Genomic DNA, 25,165 nt, shown 5'->3' with positions numbered 1-25,165 from the left:
AACATACAGAAGCAATAGTGACGTCATCAACCAAAGGTCCTTTTCAGGACCAGCACTGAGTTCAAAAAGAGTCCAGTTCTAGTTGAGACCCCCTAGGTGCAATGGATCCACGCGGTTTACTTTACCGCTCATCCGTTGACTAACGGTAATAATGTTTCTGGTACTGCTCAGGTGACCATGCCACATGAGGCAGGTCCGCGGACCGTAGTTTGGGACCTCTTGTTTAGAGATTCTACTCTAAATTTCAAAGAGGGAATAAATGAGTTACAAAGGTTACAATCAACAGTACAAAGCCTTAGTTGCATCCATAAAACCGAGAAAGTGCTCTGAAATTACACACCTTTTAAAGTGCAGTACTAATACAGTCCGTGTACGGTATATTAATGTTTTCATGATGGGAAGCTTTGTGTGTATTTTTCCACACAGCACAATGACATGTATAGCATAATTGAGTAATACAATATGTCTGTTGCCATAATTAAGTGCTATATAAATAAAACTTGATTTCTTAATAAAGATATTGCTAATTTGATGTTAAGGTACTGGTGTTATTTAAATGTACTTAACAGTTTCTGGTTTACATAGTTTGTAGTTTCCATTTGAATTCATGATGAAAAGTGACTCCTAAGCAATTGGTTTTGTACACTCTTCAATTTTGAAGTGTTGGTGTTAGTTGACTTGCAATTTCACTGATACCACAAATTGATATCTTTTATTGAATGATAACTTGTCGACATTAAATCATTCTTGTCACCAGATTAATTTTTAATTGCAGCACCCTTTTTACCTCATCTGGCCGCCATTGCAGCAGACATGTTGAAACCAGTTTGATTTCTCATTGATGCTGCACTTTAGACTCCAGCTGCAAAATCTGTAGAATCCTTCATTATGGCAACCCAGAATGTGAACGAAATAAAAAGTTTTTCCTGACTATGTGTGAAAACTGGAGGACACCCCTTCAGGCAGAGGAAGACCATGATGGAAAAACTGGGATTTCTACCAACAATCTTCTTGCTGAGGGGAAACAGAACCAACCACCCCAGCTCCCCGGGCAGCAGGAGACGCCGAGCACGCCAAGAGAAAGACCGTCACCGCCATGGATGTGGTGTATGCTCTGAAGAGGCAGGGACGCACCCTGTACGGCTTCGGGGGCTAGACCACTAGTGACGTCATCAACCAAAGGTCCTTTTCAGGACCAGCACTGTTCAAAGAGTCCAGTTCTGTCTATAAATTATTAGTACAAAACCTAATGTGTACATTCAACTGACAAAGTTAAGAATACATGGTTAAACTAAGACCCCGATCAGACTAGTTGCCGATGTCCAAACTAGCGCGAACTAGTCCAGCTAGACCTGGACTAGTTTGACTAGTCCAGTTATGGTGAGACCCCCCCCCCCCAGGTGAAACTGATCCACGGTGTTTCCTTTATCATCTGTCCAATAAATGGCTACCAAGTAATGGAAAGAACATTTCTGGTACTGCTCAGGGGACTATGCCAAATGTAGGGACAGGCCAACCGGTCTTAGTTAGGGACCTCTTTTAGTTTCTGATCTGAAATTACTAGTGTTTTATTCTGTATTCAGAGGAGTTTTCCAATGTTTTTAAGTATACAATAACTAAAACTAAGACGCCAAAAACATTTTTATCAATGCCTTCATAATTTGAAGCATTCTGTGTGTTTCTCCCCCAACCTCAACACAATGACATATACGGTATTAAAGATTAAACACTTTGTCTACACAAACGGGGAAATTATCTTTTACACTCCTTGTTGTACATGCACGTACATATATACGTGTTAGTAGCACAAACACTGTATACAGGCCCCTATAAACACAACACACACTTGGGGCCTTCTGGCATGCAGTTAATCACACATGATTAATAACCACACATGACTGGGGGAGGCCGAGTGATGGGTCGCGACTTCGGGTTACAAGTTAGTAACACAATATGTACATTTGTTCAAAAACTTTGCTCATGTTGAAAAAAAAATTAATGAATTAAAGTTACACACAACACCAATACTTTTACAGAATTTCCAACTGAATTTATGATTTACAATTACTCCCAAGAATTTAATTTATTCTTGCAATTTTAACTCCCTTTAGTATTAGTTGAATTTTGCGATTTGCCCTGAATCCACCAAACACCATTTTACAATTTTTTTTAACAATTATGGCTAGAATTCTTTTAACAATCTCTTCAAGTCTGAATTTTTAGTGGCCCTGAACAAAATTAATTTGTATCATCCACGAATGTAATAAATGTCAACTTACTGAATAAAACTCTGGTCTGATCCCGCTGGGGTCACCACAGCGTGTCGTCCATTATTCATTTAGATGAATGCTCATGTTTGTTTGGCGAAGTTTTTATGTGTGATGCCCTTCCTGCAGCAACTCTGCATTTATCCCGGCCCACAGGTGACAGGCTTGTGCCCCCGTAGGGCTGCAGATGGTGGGCATTGAACCCAGAGCAGCATACATGTGAAGAATGAGCTGTCACCGAGATTACACACTGGAACCTAGTACTTAAATAATAATCTAGTTCAGTGGAATATATTAATACAGGTGATGATGCTGCTCTTGTGATTCCAGCCGCAAAAGTTGTAGCAATCTTCATTATTTCAACAAATCAATCCCAGAATGCAACACCTATATTCTGTTTCATGAACATGTAAACAAAGAACTGAACCTAAATCTGCTGAACACAGGAGAAGCTCTCATCAGTGAATGAAGAGGCTCTGAAAAGAGCCGTTGGGGTGTCAGTGGGGCTGTGACGTCAGTCTATGCCCTCTCTCCGCGGATGCGGCGGGCCAGCTGGATGTCTTTGGGCATGATGGTCACCCTCTTGGCGTGGATGGCGCACAGGTTGGTGTCCTCGAACAGGCCCACCAGGTAAGCCTCGCTCGCCTCCTGCAGAGCCATGACAGCGGAGCTCTGGAAGCGCAGGTCGGTCTTGAAGTCCTGAGCGATCTCTCTCACCAGACGCTGGAAGGGCAGCTTCCGGATCAGCAGCTCGGTCGACTTCTGGTAGCGACGGATCTCTCTCAGAGCCACGGTACCGGGCCTGTAACGGTGAGGCTTCTTCACGCCGCCGGTGGCCGGAGCGCTCTTCCGAGCTGCTTTGGTGGCCAGCTGCTTTCTGGGGGCTTTGCCTCCAGTAGACTTACGAGCGGTCTGCTTGGTTCTCGCCATCGTTTCTGGCTTGTCTCCACAGGAACACAAGAATGCTGCAGAGACAGGAGAGCCGCTGCTCTTAAAGCGTCCGAGCGGCTGAACAGCGATGACGCGGAGTCGGACCTCCAACCACTGGTTGGTGGGGGGCTCCTCCTGGAGCTCAGCTCCGCCCAGTGGAGCGTCACACAGCCCGCAGCTCATTGGAGCCGAGTAGAGCTGGAACGTCCCGTCTGACCAGCTCCTGTCAGCCTCTTTCTGGTTGGTCCGGCGGGGAGAGTGGCGCGCTCTGCTCCATATAAGTGAAGGTGGGGGCGGTGTGAGCCCCATTTTCTGTGAGCTACATCTCTAGGAAACCAGTCGAACATGAGCGGGCGTGGTAAAACCGGCGGTAAAGCCAGAGCTAAGGCCAAGACCCGCTCCTCTCGTGCTGGGCTCCAGTTCCCGGTCGGCCGTGTTCACCGGCTGCTGCGTAAAGGGAACTATGCGCAGCGCGTCGGTGCCGGCGCCCCCGTCTACCTGGCGGCTGTGCTGGAGTACCTGACCGCTGAGATCCTGGAGCTGGCTGGAAACGCTGCCCGTGACAACAAGAAGACTCGGATCATCCCCCGTCACCTGCAGCTGGCTGTCCGCAACGACGAGGAGCTCAACAAGCTGCTGGGCGGGGTGACCATCGCTCAGGGCGGCGTGCTGCCCAACATCCAGGCCGTCCTGCTGCCCAAGAAGACCGAGAAGGCTGCCAAGAAGTGAACTGCTGGAGCCCACAAGCTGCAACACAACGGCTCTTTTCAGAGCCACACAAGGCTGACAAACAGACACGTTTTTCCTCTTTATTGTAGCATGAAGTTTTAAAATATACGGACAAATCTGGATCGCAGCACAGTAATGAAGAATTCATAAACCCAATTCGAACAAGTCCTGAAAGCAGGAAACTGCTCATTCTTCAAGGATTAACATTTCACCACTGGAATCTGTCAGATTACTGAAACCCTGCTGACCAGTATAGGTACAGGATGTGTCCACAGTAACACTCATTTCAATGATAGATACCCTTGTAATGGATTAAAAATAATTTTCAATTATTTCTAACAAAAAGTTGGTGAAAAGTCTTGGAGTAAGTCTAGAAACAGACCTCATTACATTAGTAAAATGATTACAACTGGCTAGATCAGAATTCTGGAATAAAAAAACTCCTCAGACATTGAGGGAGTGAAGTCATGAAGGAAACAACTTTGTCCATAGAAATAAAACAACCTGTTCATATGGTTTAAGTCTTCTCTTTAATTTTACTAAGGTTAAAGGATTGTCAAGACTTGTGTTTTCTGCTCTATTATTATTTGTGTAAATCCTTGTAGCCCTTATTTTAACAAAGAAAGCGTCACCTTCAGGAGGAGATGCTTACTGTATATGATGCAAATAAAGAGAACTGCTGAATTTTAGTTACTTAAATGACAAATTACATATCAGTTCTTTAATTGTTTAATTTCAACATTATCCTTTAAAGCTGTTTGATTTTTACTAACAGGCTCCGTCATTTGGACGTTTAACAATTTTTTTATTGTATATTTAATCAGAATTGATCAGGGATTATGTATCTAACATCTCTTTTGGAGTAACAGTGAACTGATAAATTCTGGAGGATTTCCGTCTTTTCACATTAACCCCCTTTACAAGGGAAGAGCTCCAAACCATCCTGAAGTCCAGGAATCACGTTCAGTTGATGAATGGAGCTGATGGATTCAAACCAGATCCAACACACATGTGATGGACCTCATGTAAATACGTCCAAGTTGGAAAGCTTTTTGGAATGTTTTTATAGGAACAAGTTCACATCAGAAGTTTACATCATTTATCCAAACGTGTATTTCTGAAAATCCGTCACAACAAATACAGCATTAGTAATAAGTAGAAGAAGAAGGTATACTTTATTGATCCCCTGGGGGACATTACAATTGTAATTATGACAGTATGACTGGATAATGATGCAGTGTGTAAAATCAGTGGTCACAACCAATGTAAAAATGTCTTCATGTATTTTCAACATTCACGAAAGAGTAAACATATTTCATTATTATTAGATATAAACACACTTCATTGTCGTTGAAATTGTTTCTGGTGTATTAGTCTCCAGACTGCAGCTTCAGGAAAGACGAATCAAGACCCCGACCCAAAGAGAGAAGGAGACCCCCTCTAACCCCGTGATCAGCTCCACCAATCACAGGAAGGAGACCACACAGTCTGCTTTGAATGGAGTCTGTACAAATACAGTCACTGTGGCGTGTCGGGATTCATTTCTGTGTGATCAGAAAGAAGAAGAATGCCTGAACCAGCGAAGTCAGCGCCCAAGAAGGGCTCGAAGAAAGCCGTGAGCAAGACCGCCAGCAAGAGCGGCAAGAAGAGGAGGAGGACCAGGAAGGAGAGCTACGCCATCTACGTGTACAAGGTGCTGAAGCAGGTGCACCCAGACACCGGGATCTCGTCTAAGGCCATGGGCATCATGAACTCGTTTGTGAACGACATCTTTGAACGCATCGCCGGTGAGGCCTCTCGTCTGGCTCACTACAACAAGCGCTCCACCATCACCTCCAGGGAGATCCAGACCGCCGTGCGTCTCCTGCTGCCCGGGGAGCTGGCCAAGCACGCCGTGTCTGAGGGCACCAAGGCCGTGACCAAGTACACCAGCTCCAAGTAGACCTTCTCCTGCTGACCCCCCAGCCCAACGGCTCTTTTAAGAGCCACCACCTCCTCAGGAGAGCTGATCCGGTCCATCATGAGTAGCAACAGGTGTCTAATCTACGGTCTTGTCTATCAACAAGGTATAATTGGAACTTAAAGGCTACAGTGTTGGATGTCGGTATACTAAATTATATAAAATGTTTGTTTTTTTAAATCTGTTCTGCGCAACGGGTCAACACATGGACTCGGGAATGTTCACCAGTGGGAAGAACGAATAACAAAAAATAAAATTGTCGGCACCGTAAAACCCACGGACCCGGCCGAGAACACAATAGTTACTACAAAAACACCTAGGTCTTAGGTCATCCAGAATCGATGCGCCGCTTCCTGGTTATTATCCTGGTCCAATAAACTGAATCGGTGTCTATTCAAGCATGTTAAATTAAAAGCGTGTATGAAACTAAATTGTTGGCAGTGATCATTGTTGTTAGATCATTGTTGAAAGCTACATACGAAATATAATTAACTTGTTAAAGTGTTGATTTTTAATAATTTTGTTATTTCCAAATAAGCTTTTTTTTAAAAATATATGTACATGTCGCATTTCTCAGTCGTATGTGTCATGTTGATGTTTGGTAAAATACACATAAAACTTCCTGTCATGGAAACATTAACTGTTTTTAGAGTCCAGCATATTCAAAGTTTTAGATACTTAATTCTTCAAACGTTAGAAATACTATTTTGAATCAAGAATACAAGTTAAAAAATGTTAAATTAAAGAAAAATTATTTTAGAGTTGAGTGTCTTTGAAAGAATGTTAGAACTAATGTTAAACACAGACGTTTTATATTTGGGAGTTAACAGAATGGATTTAGTGATGATTTGAAATTGTGTAGATCTGTTGATTTTCAGAACACATTAAAACGTAAAATAATTAAGCATTATAATGTAAAATGATGTGAATTTACCAGGAATTACTTAAAATAAATCCTGTTACTTTTTTTCGTTTATCTCTCTATATTGATCATATTCTGGGTAATTTAATGGATTGTACAGGATGGGAAAATAAAACTGCTGCAACCGATCCGTTTTTTGATCATGTCGCCCACAATTTTTTTGTGTGTTTTATCTAATAATGCTTTGTCAGCTGAATGCGTTCAAATGTTGTACAGTAGATTTAACTGAAATAAAACATGATAGGAACTCAATGAGAATGAACTTTCAGTGAACATCCCGTTAAGTGTTTGGTTGTGAGAAATGTATTTAACTGTTTACATATTGATTTATTTCAATTACATATACATTTCTTCAAAGGAAAGAGTAAAAATAAGTTAATTTTATCAAAACAAATTTGAATAAATTTTCTTCTTATGCAAAGTGACTATTGTTTGAGGTATGTGGTTAGCTGCTGATGGTGAATGAGTGTAATGTTAGTGAATGAAGTGAGTTTGTAGCTCAGCAGTAGTGATGTGGTTGTTCAGCAGTGATGGTGGTGTGGTGTGAGAGGAAGAGTTGATGTGATGATGATGATGAGCAGCATGCTTTTTTTTTTTGAGGAAAGCTCTTCCATGTGGACATGGGGGCTCTAAAAAGAGCCTTTAGTCAGACGTGTGTTGATCACAATGATGACAGCTCACTTCTTCTTGGCTGCTGCCTTCTTGACTTTGGGCTTAGCAACCTTCTTGACTGCTTTCTTGGCTGCGGGGGCCTTGGTCTTCTTGGCCACTTTCTTGGGGCTCTTGGTGGCCTTCTTGGGGCTCTTGGCTGCAGCTTTCTTGGCGGCTGCAGGTTTCTTGGCCTTCTTGGGGGACTTCTTAGCGGCTGCCGGCTTCTTGGCTGCCGCCGCCTTGGGCTTTTTAGCCGCTGCCGGTTTCTTGGCTGCGGGCTTCTTGGCTTTAGACGCCACTTTCTTGACGGGCTTCTTGGCCTTGGGTTCGGCTGCTTTCTTGTTCATCTTGAAGGAGCCCGACGCCCCGGTGCCCTTGGTCTGGACCAGAGTCCCTTTGGCCACCAGAGCCTTGATGGCCATGTTGACCCGCGCCTTTTTCTTGTCCACATCGTAGCCGCCGGCAGACAAAGCCTTCTTCAGGGCAGCGGCTGACACGCCGCTCCGCTCCTTGGACGCGGCCACTGCTTTCAGAATCAGCTCGCTGACGCTGGGGCCAGACTTAGCCGGTCTGGGGGCCTTCTTCTTGGCTGCTTTGGCCGGGGCCGCGGCTGCTGCTGGAGCTTCTTCTGCCATCGTTTTCTCTGTTTCGTTCCTCCGGACTCCGATTCTCGTCGCTGAAACGACTGCTGTCGAATCCGGAGCCGGAGGCGGGACTTAAACGCACCATGAGAACCGTGGAGACTCAGCCCAGCTCAGCGGCTCCTCTGTCCGGCGTGAACGTGGGCTCACTTGTGTTTTCTGTCACAGATAAAACACTCCAAAGTCCCCGTGGGACGCGTCCTGAAGGCTGGCCGTGAAGGGAGAGGACCGCGGACTAGAACCTCTTCATCCTGAACTCGTGGAGAACTCTGAGACTCTCTGGCTTGAGTTCAGGGAGCCTCCACACCTCACGAGTCCACCGCCGTGTCCCGCCAGTCTCCGTGACTTTTCCCACTCGTTAACGTGATGAAATGTTTCCGATGCATCGGAGCTCCATCAAACTCCGTTTTCCAGCGACTCCACATCTTTGCTCAGAGAATCAAAGTGACAGCAGTTGTCGGCTGAGGATCACTTTGGACTCAAGTCAAGTTGTTGTGGAGCAGCAAACACACTGATGGTGACCGAGGCTCGGGGACCGTGGAGCCAGACTTCCTGTCACAGCTGTGGACTGTGGACATTTCTGCTGCTGGCAGCTCGTTTGGACACAAATCAGCTGTTCATAGTGACACTGATGTGACAAAGTGGAGTTTCCATCTCTGCACATCTCTTTTTTAATGCATGTGTTTATTTCTTTTAATTAGAGAAAGTTAAATTCATGGGACACAATTAGATTAATATTTTTTTTAATCTTACATTCTCAGTATGTTTTGGAATTTTCTTCTAAACATTCATCTATAAACTATCAAAGACCTGATTAGCTCAGTTTACAGATCAGTGGAACAACTTTTATGGTGCAACCCTGCTACCAACACTGAGCAACCTGAGAAAATTACATTATATATTTCTGAATATAATTCCTTTCCCATTGAAATAACTAAGGTAATATTCTTTCTGAATAATGCTTGGTTTCACATATTACTTGATTTTAATTACAGGAATTTAAAAAAACTTTTAATCTGTCTCACCCACCTTTTCAATAATGGCATGTTTTTACCAACTTCAGTCTTTATTTATTGCAAACACTGAAGCTGTTTCCTGGGTTTTTCTTTTATCTGTTTTGCTCTTCTCAACTTTTCTTGTAGTTCCTCTTCTTTTTGTATTTTTTCTTGTTTGAGGGGAGCAGCCCATTTTTTCTTCTCCAAGCATTACATTTCCTAAAAGAAAAATATAAGCATTAATTTTATTCCATAATGTTTTCACCTGCAGCAAAATATGCATTAGCAGCCTTCACCATTCTGTGCTTACACTAACTTCCATTCATCAATAACCTTATTGTCTGTTTACCTCGAAGTCCCAGATGGAGAGCTGGAGCTAGATTCTGGATATTCTGCCCTAAACAGGATTTGGTGAATGGAAAGGAAATAATACAGTACATAAAATTAAGAAATGTGTGTACATCATGTAATTAAATTACATGTAAGATACACCTACAGCTAAGTCATGTCCAGCATAAGAGACAGGACATAGATTGAGGCTATTCTCGCGATAGTAAGGCCCTTTCATGAAGTCACATAATGTCACATAAGGTCAAATAACATCTCATGTCTCGTAAATTAATGGCTTAGGATGTCTCATAAGGTCTTGTAACATCTCATCAGGTTTCATATCTCATAAGGGATCATAATGCCTCATCATTTCTCATACAGTCTCATCCAAAGGCCTTGAAATCCTGCCCCTACTTCAGCAACTACACGATTATGACTGCAAATTCGATCTGGCCCTTCTGCCACTCTCTCTGTCTCTCTCTTTTCTTTGCCCTGTGTCTATCCCCAGTGTATTTCTTTTCCCAGTCAACCTGTCAAAGTTTCTAAATAATTTCCAAAGTCTGAGTAAACTGGAGGAGACACAACCCGGTTAATATAATCAAACCTTGATATTTAAATCACAGCAACAGGGATGTGAGTCTATAATGATGTTAGTTTTCTCTCTGGGGTAGGAGCTAGCTGCTCAGTTAGCTGTTTCTGCTGATCAAGAAGAAAAACTTACTTCTGTGAAGAAGGAATAAAAATGATTTTAAAAAGTCCTATTCTGATCATATGTATAAGAAGTTTGTATGAGGGAGAGGGAAACATTCAATCAGGGTAGATCAAATCATAGCTTTGACCTACCCTGAAAGGTCAAAGCTATGCACTTATCAGGTACTACTGTCAGGGTACCCTGACCTACTCTGGAAGTAGGTCAGGTAAGTCGCAGGATGTTGCAGTCCCTGACTGCCTTGGTTCTTGTTATTCTTATTATCAGTCAGTCAGTCAGTCACCTTCAGATTACCACCGCTATATCCGCCGCAGCGGGTCACGGGGAGCCGGAGTTTATCTCGGCGGCATAGGGCATGAGGCGAGGGACACTCCAGGCACGACACCAGTGCACCGCGGTCTTATTATCATAAACTGTTATTTATGATTATATGTGTCACAACTATGTGTCACTGAAGTCTTGAAGACTTCAATCTTTTTCGGTACATTTGTGAGGAAAGACTCACCGTTTCAGGACGAACCTATATGGTCGGATTAATTTCAGAAGACAGAAATACTTTTTCTATTATTCTCAGAGTAAATTCTAATGAAAATGTGAGGATAAACAAAACTAGTCAAAAGAGGATATTTCTTGGTGGATGATTGACAGAATCTTCTGAAACTTTAATACAGGGATGTCAAAGTCAAATACACAGAGCTAGGGCCAAAAAACAAATTTGTTTCAAGTCTAGGGCCGGACTGGTTCAGTGTTTATTTAAACATATTGAAATGATTGCACAGAGCCTAGTGAACCAAGATATTATTTAATGATTAAATGAAAAAGCATAATTCTCTTATGGTTCTGTCAGTAATTTTAAATGAAAACACTTTACAACAGACACATGAACAAAAATGAACCTCCACGTTTGATGGTGCCTTCTTTGATTATATTCTTCATTAGAGCCAAACTTTCTCCACATAGAAGACACAGGTATGTCTTTCACCTCTGAGAACATGTCCTCTGCCTCCCAACGGGCTTGAAACCCCCTGTTCTCAGCATCCACCTTCTATTTAGCCTTTTTTCTAGAGGGCCCCTCTTCAACTGAAAGTTAACCTCTGCTCCGACGGCTGATGAATAATGAAGCCGACTTCACTTGCGGCAGTGACTTCACAGGCTACCATTTTCATTGTGTGGAATGTAGTGTGGGTAAATGAAAAACACCAGCGAGCGGCTGTGCCCGGTTCTAATAGGCGGGCGGGCAGGCAAGCAGGCAGATCGATCGATCCCAAACTGGGAAATTTAAATGTTACAGTAGCATTTGAATAGAAGAACAGACAGAAATGGGGAAAATATACATTGAAGAAAATTAACAAGGGAATAAATAGGGAATAATATTAATATTATTCTCTATTTAATATTATTAAAGAAGGGAATAATAATAATATTAACAATATTTACAATAATAATAATAGTACCCAAGCATGGCAGGCATTAAGTTATAAATAAGTGTGGCACTCTGTGGCCATACACAAGACCTAATGAAAGCCATATCTAAAGCCATATCTAAATCCTCAGACTGGTGGAACTCTATCTGATATTTTAGAGCTATTGTATAGAGTGATGGCTTGTGGCAGGAATGACTTCCTGTACCTGTCCTTTCGACAGCGGAGCTGTAGCAGTCTATTGGAGACGGATCTCTGTTGTCCGTCCAGCGTGTGATGGAGAGGGTGAGTGGGGTTATCCATGATGAATAACAGTTTGTTCAGAGTCCTCCTCTCCACCACAGCCTCCACAGTGTCTAGTGTGGAAGCATGTTTCAGCATGACAGTAGATCTGATTCTGAGGGTCTCCTGTATCACTGACCACCGTGTCAGACAGAACACTGCCCAAACAGACAAACTGTGTCAGTTGGTCATTGATCCAGGAGACAGTGGGAGTGTTAACACCAATGCCCCACGGGTTCTCACCCAGCAGCCTTGGCTGAATGGTGTTAGAAGAACTGGAGAAAAAAAAAAAGGTGATTCTCACAGTGCTCCCCCCACCATCCAGATGCAAATGGACTCTCTGCAGGAGGTAGATGATGGCGTCATCAACTCCCAATAGGGGACGATACGCAAACTGTACAGGGTTTAGCTGCAGCTCCTTCAACTGAGACCTCAAGCTGGCCAAGACCAGCCTCTTCAGTGCCTTCATCAGGTGGGATGTGAGGGCAAACGGTCAGTAGTCATTCAACTCCAATGGGGCCGACTTCTTGGGGACAGGATGTCTCTCTCCTGGCTCAGGCTCAGGTTGTAGAGGTAGAGGTTGTAATAGTAATTAAATATCATCCAGGGGGCCGTAGATAATTCATTAGTGGGCCAGATCCAGCCTGCGGACCTGGACTCTGACATATGTGCCTTAAATTTTTATTTAAGTCGTTTCATGTCAGTCATTTTACATTATAATCCTTAATTATTTTACTTTTTGATGTTTTTAAAAGTCAACATTGATCTCCAAAATTTCAAGTCCCTTCTGTAATATAACTCCCAAATGTGAAACATGTCTGTTTAACATTAGTTCTAACATTACCTCTTTCAAAGACCAACCCTCTAAAAGTATTACTTTTTTCTTTGAATTTAAAAATGAACTTTATTTCTTTACTCTAAATAGTATTTCTAATGTTTTTAACAGTACGTAAACCTTTGAATGTGTAGGACTCTAAAAACAGTTTATTAATGTTTTCTTGATAAGAAGCTTTTCCCCAAACCTCAACACAATATGACAAACATGACTATTTAAATGAAAAACACAATTTGTACATATTTCTTGTTTAAAAATTAGCTTATTTGAAAATAACTAAATTAAATATTAATTTAAAATGTAATAATAGCAACACTTTGACAGGTTGTTTATGTTTTGCAGGTGGCTTTCAACAATTATCTAAAATTACTCCCAAAGGATTTAGTTTCATATACGCTTTTAATATTGATCCATTTCACATTACTTGAATCGTTAATATGCCCAGAAACACCAATTGTTTTCCCAGCTGGGTAAATTGATTTTTCGTTGCCGACATTTTTTGTGGTATAGTGGTACCTCTACTCACGAAATTAATTGGTTCCGGAAGAAATTATGTAAGTAGAAAATTATGTAAGTAGAGACGCGTTTTCCATGCAAATGCCCTAATCCGTTCCAAGACCACAAAAATTCCGACATAAATGTTTTATATAGCATAAAAATGCATCAAAACATGTAACAAATAAATATTACGATTAGATTATTACACAATAAATGAGCGTTGTGCATAACATAAAAACAAAGAATAAAGAATAATAATGCATTTTACCTTTTAACAGCTGTCCCCATTGTTTTTTGCCCTCTTTGGTTCATGTTGGAGGACACCAACAATGCTGAACAACAGAGCGAATTCCAGTCCACCGTTTGAACTTCTCCAAAACTTTTCTTCATCTTTTCTTTTCTTTTCTCCGTCACTTTCTTGGGGTCCATAACGAATATGTATTATATAAGTTATTATATTTGCGCAAAACTATCAGACTACCTCACGGGTGGAGTGCCGAGACACTCCATAAGCATCCTTGTGGAGTGGCAAACCTCTTAGCCAATGGGATGCCAGGAAGATACAACAAGATACTAGGTAATAGCCAATGGCAGAACAGCTATGTGAATGTTGGGTCCAGGAACCTGTGGGAGAATCGAGAATCAGTCATTCTGTGTTTTTACATTACTGTGTAAGTCGAAATTTCTTTCGTAAGTAGAGGTAACATTTTCCTGCTGAGAAATTTCGTCAGTAGAGACATTCTTAAGTAGAGGTATCGCTGTATAAAAGTTTTGTTGTTCTTCCTACTGGTGAACAATCCGGAGGCGAAGAATTGACTTTGTTGCACGCAGAGGTTGCTGCATAAAGTAGACTTCAGAGAAAGTGTTGGTTGTTTTTTTATACTTTGTACTGACACCAAACACCATAAAATGTATTTTCTACTTTTCTGACGGTTGATGATGAAACGAGGAGGAAAAACGTGTCTGTCTGTCAGCCTTGTGTGGCTCTGAAAAGAGCCGTTGTGTTGCAGCTTGTGGGCTCCAGCAGTTCACTTCTTGGCAGCCTTCTCGGTCTTCTTGGGCAGCAGGACGGCCTGGATGTTGGGCAGCACGCCGCCCTGAGCGATGGTCACCCCGCCCAGCAGCTTGTTGAGCTCCTCGTCGTTGCGGACAGCCAGCTGCAGGTGACGGGGGATGATCCGAGTCTTCTTGTTGTCACGGGCAGCGTTTCCAGCCAGCTCCAGGATCTCAGCGGTCAGGTACTCCAGCACAGCCGCCAGGTAGACGGGGGCGCCGGCACCGACGCGCTGCGCATAGTTCCCTTTACGCAGCAGCCGGTGAACACGGCCGACCGGGAACTGGAGCCCGGCACGAGAGGAGCGGGTCTTGGCCTTAGCTCTGGCTTTACCGCCGGTTTTACCACGTCCGCTCATGTTGACTGGTTTCTCTAGAGATGTAACTCACAGAAAATGGGGTTCAGACCGCCCCCACCTTTACTTATATCGAGCAGAGCGCGCCACTCTCCCCGCCGGACCAACCAGAAAGAGGCTGACGGGAGCTGGTCAGACGGGACGTTCCAGCTCTACTCGGCTCCAATGAGCTGCGGGCTGTGTGACGCTCCACTGGGCGGAGCTGAGCTCCAGGAGGAGCCCCCCACCAACCAGTGGTCGGAGGTCCGACTCCGCGTCATCGCTGTTCAGCCGCTCGGACGCTTTAAGAGCAGCGGCTCTCCTGTCTCTGCAGCATTTTTGTGTTCCTGTGGAGACAAGCAAGAAACGATGGCGAGAACCAAGCAGACCGCTCGTAAGTCTACTGGAGGCAAAGCCCCCAGAAAGCAGCTGGCCACCAAAGCAGCTCGGAAGAGCGCTCCGGCCACCGGCGGCGTGAAGAAGCCTCACCGTTACAGGCCCGGTACCGTGGCTCTGAGAGAGATCCGTCGCTACCAGAAGTCGACCGAGCTGCTGATCCGGAAGCTGCCCTTCCAGCGTCTGGTGAGAGAGATCGCTCAGGACTTCAAGACCGACCTGCGCTTCCAGAGCTCCGCTGTCATGGCTCTGCAGGAGGCCAGCGAGGCTTACCTGGTGGGCCTGTTCGAGGACACCAACCTGTGCGCCATCCACGCCAAGAGGGTGACCATCATGCCCAAAGACATCCAGCTGGCCCGCCGCATCCGCGGAGAGAGGGCATAGACTGACGTCACAGCCCCGCTGACACCCCAACGGCTCTTTTCAGAGCCTCTTCATTCACTGATGAGAGCTTCTCCTGCGTTCAGAAGCCTTTACTTACGCATTTACATGTTTGTGAAACTGATTGTAGACGAAGGTTAAATTTGTTACAAAGCTTTCATCAGTGGCAGTGGTTGGTACTGTTGCCCCATAGCAAGAAGATTGTTGGTAGAAATCCCAGTTTTTCCGTCATGGTCTTCCTCTGCCTGAAGGGGTGTCCTCCAGTTTTCACACATAGTCAGGAAAAACTTTTTATTTCTTTCACATTTTGGGTTGCCATAATGAAGGATGCTACAGATTTTGCAGTTGGAGTCTAAAGTGCAGCATCAATGAGAAACCAAACTGGTTTCAACATGTCTGCTGCAATTGCGGCCAGATGAGCTAAAAAGGGTGCTGCAATTAAAAATTAATCAGGTGACAAGAATGATTTAATGTCAAGTTATCAATTTGTGGTATCAGGGCGAATTGCAAGTCAACTCACACTAACACTTCAAAATTGAAGAGTATACAAAACCAATTGCTTAGGAGTCACTTTCCATCAAACTATGTAAACCAGAAACTGTTAAGTACATTTAAATAACACCAGTACCTTAACATCAAATTAGCAATAAAGAAATCCATCAAGTTTTATTTATATAGCACTTAATTATGGCAACAGACATATTGTATTACTCAATTATGCTATATATGTCATTGAGCTGTTTGGAAAAATACACACAAAGCTTCCCATCATGAAAACATTAATATACCGTACACGGACTGTATTACTACTGTACTTTAAAAGGTGTGTAATTTCAGAGCACTTTCTCGGTTTCATGGATGCAACTAAGGCTTTGTACTGTTGATTGTAACCTTTGTAACTCATTTATTCCCTCTTTGAAATTCAGAGTAGAATCTCTAAACAAGAGGTCCCAAACTACGGTCCGCGGACCTGCCTCATGTGGCATGGTCACCTGAGCAGTACCAGAAACATTTTTACCGTTACTTGCTAGAAATTCAACGGATGAGCGGTAAAGTAAACAGCGTGCATCCATTGCAGCTAGGGGGTCTCAACTAGAACTGGACTCTTTGAACAGTGCTGGTCCTGAAAAGGACCTTTGGTTGATGACGTCACTAGCGGTCTAGCCCCCGAAGCCGTACAGGGTGCGTCCCTGCCTCTTCAGAGCATACACCACATCCATGGCGGTGACGGTCTTTCTCTTGGCGTGCTCGGTGTACGTGACGGCATCACGGATCACGTTCTCCAGGAACACCTTCAACACACCGCGGGTCTCCTCGTAGATCAGACCGGAGATCCGCTTCACTCCACCACGGCGAGCCAGGCGGCGGATAGCGGGCTTGGTGATTCCCTGGATGTTATCACGGAGAACTTTCCGGTGGCGCTTGGCGCCTCCTTTCCCGAGTCCTTTTCCTCCCTTTCCTCTTCCACTCATCTTCAGATCACAAGCTCTGGACTGAATGAGGCGCTGCTGGCTCCCACAGACCTATACATCTCGTCTGCGGACGTGATAGAGGACAGAGGCGGGCTACTTCTCTCCTGACCGGAACCCCACCGTTGTCAATAGGGTGGAGAAATCAGAGCAGTGGTCTCTTTGGAGTGACGGAAAGTATGTCTTTATTATTTCTTTATTTTATTATAACATTTACTTTAGTTATTTTCTTTAATCTTTTAATTATTTTTAATTATTTACTTTTTTTAACATTTATTTTTTCTTTACTCTCAGCATTACTTCCTGGTCCTCTCTGTCCTATATGGTGACTTTCTACAGTAAATGGAACTAGTCTAGTGGATCAACTGAAGTTGTGTCACAACCTTTGACCCTTTCAATCCACGTCGCTCGACACGCGTGGAATCTATTCCAACGATGATAGTAACACCGAATCTGAAGTCGTGACGACAAATGATAAATTGAACTTTTAATAGTCAAGAGTCAGAGGAAAGTAACTTGAGGACTGGACATGTTGGTGGAGCCTAAAGGAAAATCCAAACAGGACAGTTTGAGTCGTTACTATGAAGTGAAAGAGACCAATGTAGGACATCCATCCAAGTTGAGGTCTATTGTCCGTTCTTTCAACAGGAACCAAATCAAGTTCATCTTAATGCAGACAAGCCAGAAGATAACCCAAGAATGTGATCAGATCCTTCATGACGCACTGCATGTGGACGGATTTGATCTTTAGGGGAAATTGTTGGCTCATTGTAAACATATTTCTATAATTGCTTTTCGCTAGTTTTTGTTCTTTCTTGTTTCTTAGTATATTTTGGACCAGTTCTCCGGTCGCTGCTGTCCAGGGTCCTGAAATATCAACCACCGCACAAACTGCTCTGCTTCCTGTTGCTGTGTTCTTCCCTTCATGCATAATTTGAAGGCTGGCACAAACAGGAAGAACTGGAGACCAACACTCAATTTATTCCTGTGTGGTTGATTGTTCCCAGGTTTTATAGTTCAACTCACCTTGAATGTTGAATATGTCCTAAACGTTAGTCATTGTGATTGGATTTGTTGATTAAAACTCATTTATCATTTGTGTTAGAGTGTGGTGCTATGTTCTATAACCGCCAAAGGGTGGCAGCAGAGCACCACAAGATGGAGTTAGGTTACGTTAGGTCACTTAAGTGAACTATTGATGGAATTATTTTTTACAATCTGGAGGCAAGTGCTTTACATATTATTTTAATGTCGGTGTTGATTACTGAAAGAGGTCGTTAGCTCGAAGGATGTGTGGGAACATCATCTGGTTTTAATAACAACTTTGATTAATTTAATCCTGCACCTGAACTACACGGCGGGTCACTTCCCTAACTCAATTAATGTTACTCCATCTCAAATTGATGAGTTTTTTTTGACAATACAACAGACTCACTGTGAAAAAGATTATATTTAATTGCTCCACTAAAAAATAAGACTATCAAACAGCTCCCACCAATCCCCACATCCACCACCAATGAAGGCAATATTCCCGAAAACTTGAGAATGCTGCTTTCATTGGTGGTGTATGTGGGAATTAATGGGAGCTGTTTAATAGTCTTATTTTTGCGGCAAACAGTAAGTTATTTGTTGTAAAAAGTAGAGGCACAAGTTAGTTTGATAAAAGAAAATCCACATGTGACTGAACATCTCTTGGAGCTCTGCTCTGATCTCCTCCTTTTTTCCTTTGAGAGCAATCTGAATCTAGAAATAACATTTGACATTTGTTAATTCAGTGTCTTATTATATATATATATATATATATATATATATATATATATATATATATATATATATATATATATATATATATATATATATATATATATATATATATATATATATATATATATATATATATATATACACTTTGAAAAGCTAAGATACTGCGCAGAACCCTCAGACTCCCAGGCCTCTGGTAGAGGACCCGAGCTTGAGGATGACACACAGATACCACCCTGAAAGGGTGAGAGGGACTTTTTTTTAATTTTTATATATATATACTCTGAAAAGCTGTGCGAAGCTGTTTATTGCACTTTATTCTGTGTTTTCTGATTATTTTATGGATTGAAAACATTGAAATTATCACCGTCTAAAGATGTTTTTTGGAGTGGGGGCTTGAGGATCATACCCTCTCTGAATAAGTAATGGTCACTCACAGTAACTACTACAGTAGCTATTTGAATCTACCCAAAACAAGTGGATGTATCTAGTTACCTCAGATTTGTTAGGTAAATTCTACATGTTGCTCTTTACAGTGTGAACTGATCTTAACGCGGTCCTCAGATTCAGACGCATCCGCTTCCTCTTCACTGACATGGTCTTATAGGAGTTGCAGAACCTCCAGAGCTGACATTTGCTGGCCCCTACTCAACAGTTAGTGCAACATCTATTGTTGTGGATTGTAATGTTGGTTGGACTCCCAAGCAGAGGACCTTTTAAATGTGTGACTGTCCTTCTCTAAAAACTGACTAAATACTTGCTAAAGCCATCCCTGGTCAAGTTCAACTGGTACCATCATTTCAGCACCACCGCTTCCATCTGATGGTGTTATCTCCCAAAAGTACCACTAGAGGGCTCCCAAATCCAACAAACTGTCAACACCCTTTGGGTAAAATAAAGAACAGCCTTGCGGTAATTCGACTTCACTGTCGCAATGAAACAAAAAAGCACATGCGAACCAGTATCACCTGAAAATGGAGAACCGTCATGTTAGAGGAGCAGAGGTCACCCAGAGAACATTGGGGCTGGAACTAAATCCACTGAAACCTGGTCCTCAATGACCATTGGTCTCAGGACAACTGATGGCCAGAGGCTTGTTCCTTGAAGACTCTTCATCAAAAAAGTCACAATTCTTCCAGTTAGTCTACTTATTTGTCAGGTGATTCTTAGGTTTAATGAAGTTTAAAGTATGTTACTATGGAAACATGCAGGGAAAGTAACTGGGTATGGGGCAGGGTCACTTGAGGGATTCAGTTGCTTGGGATTTAGAAATTCAGTAGAAACAAATAAATGACACAATAAACCAACAGACAACCCTCTAAAGAGCTAAAGGAGGTGCCATGGTAGTGTGACTGTCATGGTGTGACCTCATTTACAGACAGCTGAAATCTGCAACCAGAATCTGGAATCACTTCAGTGCCATTATTATTCAGGAGACAACACATTTTTTCGGGGTCCAAACAGTAAGATTGAGGACATTAGACACCGTCAGCATAGATTCAGGTGCTGAATCTCCCTAATATCACGTGCAGGAAAACAAGCTGAATCATCAGGTCTGGGATATTTGTGGTGTTCTAGATCATATGGGGTTGTCATTGTGTAATTTTTGTATTAGCATGAACAAAAGTACTGGCTTCTATTTGACAAAGAATACTTCATCTTTCTGTAATCAAGATTCTAGTTCCGGATGATGATCCAAATTGTGGCCATAATGAGACAGTCAGCGTTTTAATTTTTTTTTACTCAAACTGTTTTACAGCAAAGCAGAAAAAGTAGTAGACAGTCACAGACCCACTTCAGCTCATTTTCCACTGGTGCCGCTGGTAATCCGGGTGTTTTTTCATTAATCCTCTTTGATTAATAAAAAAGATGCATGATTTATTTCTTTAATTGATAATAAAATTTTCTGAAAGCAATAAGCAAGAAATATACACCAACCTGTAGCCACAAGTCATTTACTTCTCACAATACCAAGACCTGAAACAATCAAAGCTTTATATTTGATTTATAATTGGGCCCCGGACCCCAAACTCCTGCAGTACTCTCCACAAGATACCATGAAGGACGCAGTTGAGTCCCTTCTTCAAATCCACAAAATACACGACTTTCCGCTCCTGAGTCTGCAGACAGTTTGTCCAGAATTTCTTTAAGGCCTTTCACATTTTGACGTTGACTCTCTGTCTGTCTCTCTGTCTGCCTGTCTCTCTCTCTCTCTGGGTGTAGGGATCGCTCTGAGTGTGTCTGGTTCAACCTGACCTATCGGTCCCAGTTCTTCTGGCTGTGGGGGGCTGTGTGGGACATGCTAACCTGTCCCATGGATGAACTGTGGTGGTGTTTCTGAAAGAGGAGGGATTGGTGGCAGAGCTAATAGCTAGCAGTGTCACCGTAAACAGTGGCTACCTGCAGGTCTGGCTCACAGTGCCATCCACTGGGTTACAGTGTTGGGTGTCCCCCTCTTTTTTTCCAACAAGGCTCATGTTCCTAACCGGTCAGTCGTTCAGGAGACAGGCGTTGATGTTCCTGAACAGTCAGTCATTCAGGTGTTCATGTTCGTGACCAGTCAGTCACAGTCGCTGGCTGTCGCCTTCAGAGTGAAGCACGGGACGGGTACTACCTGGTAGACACCAGCACAGGAAGCATGTAGTGTTTTGAATGTGGGCATGTGGGACACAAACAGATGGCCTGCCTTCACAGGGGTCGGCCATCGGCCAATAACTCTGAGCTATCGGAGGAGTGCGACGACACCCCTGCTCAGCCCAGCAACTCTGTTTCCCAGCCGGGTGACGTTAAGGTGATCCCAGGATCTGGGGCACATTGTATCCAGGATCCCAGCATTCAGGCTGCAGATGGCTCAGAAGCTGCTGTACAGCTGTGTCCCTCATGGACTGATACTATATGTCTGCTGCTGAGGAGGGCCGGATGCCTGGATTACAACCAGCACCTGTTCCTACTCTGGCCTGGGACCATGGATCTGACTGGTATTCCACTGTTTTATGAGTCCGTCCTGCAGGATGGCAGGTTTTAAAGTTCTGATCAGTGGCAGGATCATGGAGGAACCTCTGTTCAGTCTCCTTACATCTCTAGCCCTGTCCTCTGTCAGCCTGAGCTCCAGACTGGGGTAGGGTTGCTGTGTGAAGCTGGGTCACCTCATGAGAGTCTACATTGACCATCTGCATGAGCTGCTGACCATTAGGTCCAGGAGATTGCTCCTCAGGCTGGTGGTGGAGGTCTGTGCTTTGATGCCAGGAGCCCTCAGAGCGGTTCCAACGGACAGAACTGTGTTGGATCAATGGGAGGATGGAGCTGAGTACCTTCATTGGTGGTCTCTCCTGCGGTGGATCAGTGGCAGGACGAGGACTTCCTGCTGACTTTCAGGACCCCAAAGATGGGTGATTTTGAGACTCTGGGGAAGAAGGTGGTTTATCAGATCTGTGTAAAGGTCTCAAGTCTCCGCTCTTTGGTAGGGGTGAAGGTCCAAGTGGAAGGAGGTTTTTGGCAGGGGGTCATCCAAGACGGACTGTTGGCAGTCCCTGTACAACCCCCCGTTGATGAATGGACGGGTGACCTCCAATGGAGGGCTGTACATGGGGCCACAGCTACAAACAGATATCTGATACACCTCAGTCCCGACACAGGGGAGGGGGGTCTTTTTGAGGATGTGGTGCTGATGCTGAGTGAGGGGACTGAGGATGTGGTGCTGACTGGGATGCTGGCATCTCTGCTCAGAGTGGAGGTGCAGCTCCACAGGCTGACAGAACAGTCTGACACCTCTGTGAACTCTAAGGGGGCAGGATGCTCTGGTTTTGGTCACTGAGGACTGTTTGGTTTTATTTTTTTCTGGCTGTAACATATGATATTAACAGAAAGATGAATAAAGATGAATGTTTTTTTAATGGTTTTCTTAATATTTTTATATTTATATGTTGGTTTGCATGTTTAGTCGTTCTTTTGTTAATGTTGGGTCAGAACTTTTGTTGTGGATTGGTTGATCTGGTTTGTGTTTTTTAAGTAAAGGGCGTGTTAACCCCCCCCCACCCTTCATATTGTGGGTTAGTGTGTGTGTGTGTGGGGGGGGGGGGGTGGCCCCCGTCTCCTGTTCAGTGTGTGACCGCCCCTGTCCATTCAGACGGGATTAGAGCCCTGCTGGTGTTTTGTCTGCTCTGACGCGTGGATGCTGCGCCTGTCCGTGGATTCTGCCAGCACCACGGCTCATCTCATTAAGGATTTTTACCCTCCGTGGGGTTTCCCCACGCCTTGGTGCGTGTGCCAGCCTGACGGGCTGCGGGGCAGAATGAGGATTGGCCTCGGTGTCATCCCGCAGCCCGATCCCGCCTGCTCGGGATTTTGTGGCCTCGGCGCGTCCACTCACACGCAGGATTGTTCCACGGCCAGACGCCCTCGGTGTGTGTCTACATGCTAGAGGATTCCACGACCCGCACAAACGAGGCTTCCCTCCGGCGTGACTGGAGCGATGCGACGGGGAGAGGACCGGCGGGCCGACGGGGGTTGGTAGGATGATGCTCCGGTGGGCTGCTGGGGTCCGACGCACGGGAGGGATCCGTTTCCACGAGCTGCTAACGGATTTCACGGCTCACACGTCACGACTGGAGACACGAGTGGGCACCAGACACACCAGAAGCCATACGTGAAGGGTTTGGAACACAGCCCCTCTTCATCTAGTGCGTCCAGCCGCTCGTTTGTCGGTGGATCGCCTCGGCTCCTTTTTTCCTGGGACCGCAACAGACGCCCCCCCCCCCACCTCCCCACCCCCACCCCCGGCCGCCTCTGCGTGGAGGACGACGAGCCCACGGAAGGTAAAAACACGACACGACTCCCATTTCACACCAAACAGGTCTGTAGAATGCGTGTCATTTATTTGGTCTAATGAAGTCACCCCCCCACCCACACCCCCGGCAGGAGCAGATTATCAGGTTATGACTGGGGGGTTTGCCTCCCTCAGACTCCACTGGGGTGTGTGTGTGTGTGTGTGTGGGGGGGGGGGGTCATGTTATTATGCAGAGCAAATTACAGTATTTCATGCATGAATCACAGCAGGACGGGTAAATATTACCACCACCACCCCCCCGGGGTAAAAATCAGTGTCGTGTGGAGACCATTAACACCACCCAGGCTCCTCCACGCTGCGGCTGGACACCCTCCTGTGGGCTCCATGTGAGGAAGCCTGATGTTGGGCCCCATCGTCAACAACTGTCTCCACCTCATCCAGTGAGCCCCCCCACCACCCCCCACTCCCCACATCAAGCCGTAGATATTGGGCTGCTGTTGCTACCCAGTTCCTGACAATGACTCTGCCCTCCACCGCCAACCAACTTCCAGCTCCGCAAAGCCCCTCCTTCAAGACTCAGCCCCCCCACAGCCGCCCCCCCCCTCCACCGCTCCGAGCTGGAGGCAACTCCAACAGGATCCGTTCACACCCCGGCTGAAGCTCCGATCGCTTTGATGGATCCAAACTGGTGCTCAACCATCACCATCAACATCACCATCATCATCATCATCATCATCATCATCACCATCACCATCACCATCATCATCATCATCATCATCATCATCATCATCATCATCATCAACCTCCTTTAAACGGGCACCAAGTAATTTTGTCAAGTGTGATTTTACGGTGGAAAATGTTCCAGAAGCTGTTGCTGTGGATTGGCACAAATCAAACTTATTAATTAATCTCCCAGCTAATATTTACAAATCATTGTACTAAATTATCTGTGTGATGTTTTGCACAGTTGGTTATTTCTGTGGAGCATGTTTTCTTCGGGTGTTGCTCTGATGTGAATGTAAAGTAGACAAAGCAGGAAAGGAGGGAACGTGTCCACAGATCCGGATCAATCACTGCTTATAATAAAATAATAAAATCGTGACTATACGATGAAACAGTGTGAGCTCGTGAGTAGATCCAGTCATCAATCGAATAACATTAGATTGATGATTGGATCTGTAGGAACACATTCTATCTTTTGACCCTATGAGTCCATAAAACCCTGACAGGGGAAAGAAAAGAAATCTCTGGGAGAACCACAGATACACACACACACACACACACACACACACACACACACACACACACACACACACACACACACACACACACACACACACACAAAGCCTTTTAAGCTCATTTTAGTGTTCATATTCTTTGAAATGGTCATTTGAAATAAATTCTCATTGCTTTTGTACTTTAGGAAATGTTTTCTTTGCAACACAATTGAATTGAATTTTGTTATTATAGATAATATGTTTTTATTATGTTGCTTATACTTTTTTTTGCACTTAAATACACCTGAACTAGACTATGACGTTATGCAAAACTATGTCAACTTAAACAATATGTTCTTAGCTGTTCAACTAAGATGATGGTGGGGTTTTTTTTTTTGTATGTTAGTCTTGTTAATCAAATAACAAAATCCCCTCTCTGCTGATGTCTTTATGCTGAGTTGAATCCTGCGTATCTTAAAACGTTGGGAATCTGTCATGTTGTTGTCCTCATGCTGCATACTGAATGATCAGTTACTGAAAACGCAAGATAGTGGCAGTACGGCAGGACATCAGGTCAAATTTCAAAGTCAATTCAGT

At 44.1% G+C, this 25,165-nt stretch overlaps 7 protein-coding genes across 7 annotated transcripts; 3 read left to right on the top strand and 4 right to left on the bottom strand.

The window, feature by feature from the left end:
• Positions 1-2,786: 2,786 nt before the first annotated feature.
• Positions 2,787-3,227, bottom strand: LOC137612275 (histone H3). Its single transcript, XM_068340731.1, has one exon. It carries the CDS (start codon positions 3,195-3,197, stop codon positions 2,787-2,789), a length of 411 nt encoding a protein of 136 aa, XP_068196832.1. The 5' UTR covers positions 3,198-3,227.
• Positions 3,228-3,542: 315 nt separating this feature from the next.
• LOC137602980 (histone H2A) lies at positions 3,543-4,421 on the top strand. Its single transcript, XM_068326135.1, has one exon. The coding sequence runs from the start codon at positions 3,543-3,545 to the stop codon at positions 3,924-3,926; it is 384 nt and encodes a 127-aa protein (XP_068182236.1). The 3' UTR covers positions 3,927-4,421.
• A 1,063-nt stretch (positions 4,422-5,484) lies between these two features.
• LOC137609992 (histone H2B 1/2) lies at positions 5,485-6,247 on the top strand. The gene has a single exon (XM_068337383.1). It carries the CDS (start codon positions 5,494-5,496, stop codon positions 5,866-5,868), a length of 375 nt encoding a protein of 124 aa, XP_068193484.1. The 5' UTR covers positions 5,485-5,493; the 3' UTR covers positions 5,869-6,247.
• Positions 6,248-7,485: 1,238 nt separating this feature from the next.
• Positions 7,486-8,094, bottom strand: LOC137610852 (histone H1-like). Its single transcript, XM_068338726.1, has one exon. It carries the CDS (start codon positions 8,092-8,094, stop codon positions 7,486-7,488), a length of 609 nt encoding a protein of 202 aa, XP_068194827.1.
• A 6,047-nt stretch (positions 8,095-14,141) lies between these two features.
• LOC137602972 (histone H2A) lies at positions 14,142-14,582 on the bottom strand. Its single transcript, XM_068326123.1, has one exon. The coding sequence runs from the start codon at positions 14,580-14,582 to the stop codon at positions 14,199-14,201; it is 384 nt and encodes a 127-aa protein (XP_068182224.1). The 3' UTR covers positions 14,142-14,198.
• Positions 14,583-14,914: 332 nt separating this feature from the next.
• On the top strand, positions 14,915-15,338 carry LOC137612172 (histone H3). Its single transcript, XM_068340567.1, has one exon. The coding sequence runs from the start codon at positions 14,928-14,930 to the stop codon at positions 15,336-15,338; it is 411 nt and encodes a 136-aa protein (XP_068196668.1). The 5' UTR covers positions 14,915-14,927.
• Positions 15,339-16,387: 1,049 nt separating this feature from the next.
• Positions 16,388-16,807, bottom strand: LOC137614009 (histone H4). Its single transcript, XM_068343419.1, has one exon. The coding sequence runs from the start codon at positions 16,805-16,807 to the stop codon at positions 16,496-16,498; it is 312 nt and encodes a 103-aa protein (XP_068199520.1). The 3' UTR covers positions 16,388-16,495.
• Between the last annotated feature and the right edge of the window lie 8,358 nt (positions 16,808-25,165).

Source organism: Antennarius striatus, chromosome 2, assembly GCF_040054535.1.
Source record: "Antennarius striatus isolate MH-2024 chromosome 2, ASM4005453v1, whole genome shotgun sequence".
NCBI lineage: Eukaryota > Metazoa > Chordata > Actinopteri > Lophiiformes > Antennariidae > Antennarius > Antennarius striatus.
Note: the sequence above shows the minus strand (reverse complement) of the source record. Positions and strands in the feature narration are given on the sequence as shown.

Bases quoted from the DNA above. Each gene is read 5' to 3' on its own strand.
- LOC137612275 (XM_068340731.1), bottom strand. From the start codon at position 3,197: ATGGCGAGAACCAAGCAGACCGCTCGTAAGTCTACTGGAGGCAAAGCC.
- LOC137602980 (XM_068326135.1), top strand. From the start codon at position 3,543: ATGAGCGGGCGTGGTAAAACCGGCGGTAAAGCCAGAGCTAAGGCCAAG.
- LOC137609992 (XM_068337383.1), top strand. From the start codon at position 5,494: ATGCCTGAACCAGCGAAGTCAGCGCCCAAGAAGGGCTCGAAGAAAGCC.
- LOC137610852 (XM_068338726.1), bottom strand. From the start codon at position 8,094: ATGGCAGAAGAAGCTCCAGCAGCAGCCGCGGCCCCGGCCAAAGCAGCC.
- LOC137602972 (XM_068326123.1), bottom strand. From the start codon at position 14,582: ATGAGCGGACGTGGTAAAACCGGCGGTAAAGCCAGAGCTAAGGCCAAG.
- LOC137612172 (XM_068340567.1), top strand. From the start codon at position 14,928: ATGGCGAGAACCAAGCAGACCGCTCGTAAGTCTACTGGAGGCAAAGCC.
- LOC137614009 (XM_068343419.1), bottom strand. From the start codon at position 16,807: ATGAGTGGAAGAGGAAAGGGAGGAAAAGGACTCGGGAAAGGAGGCGCC.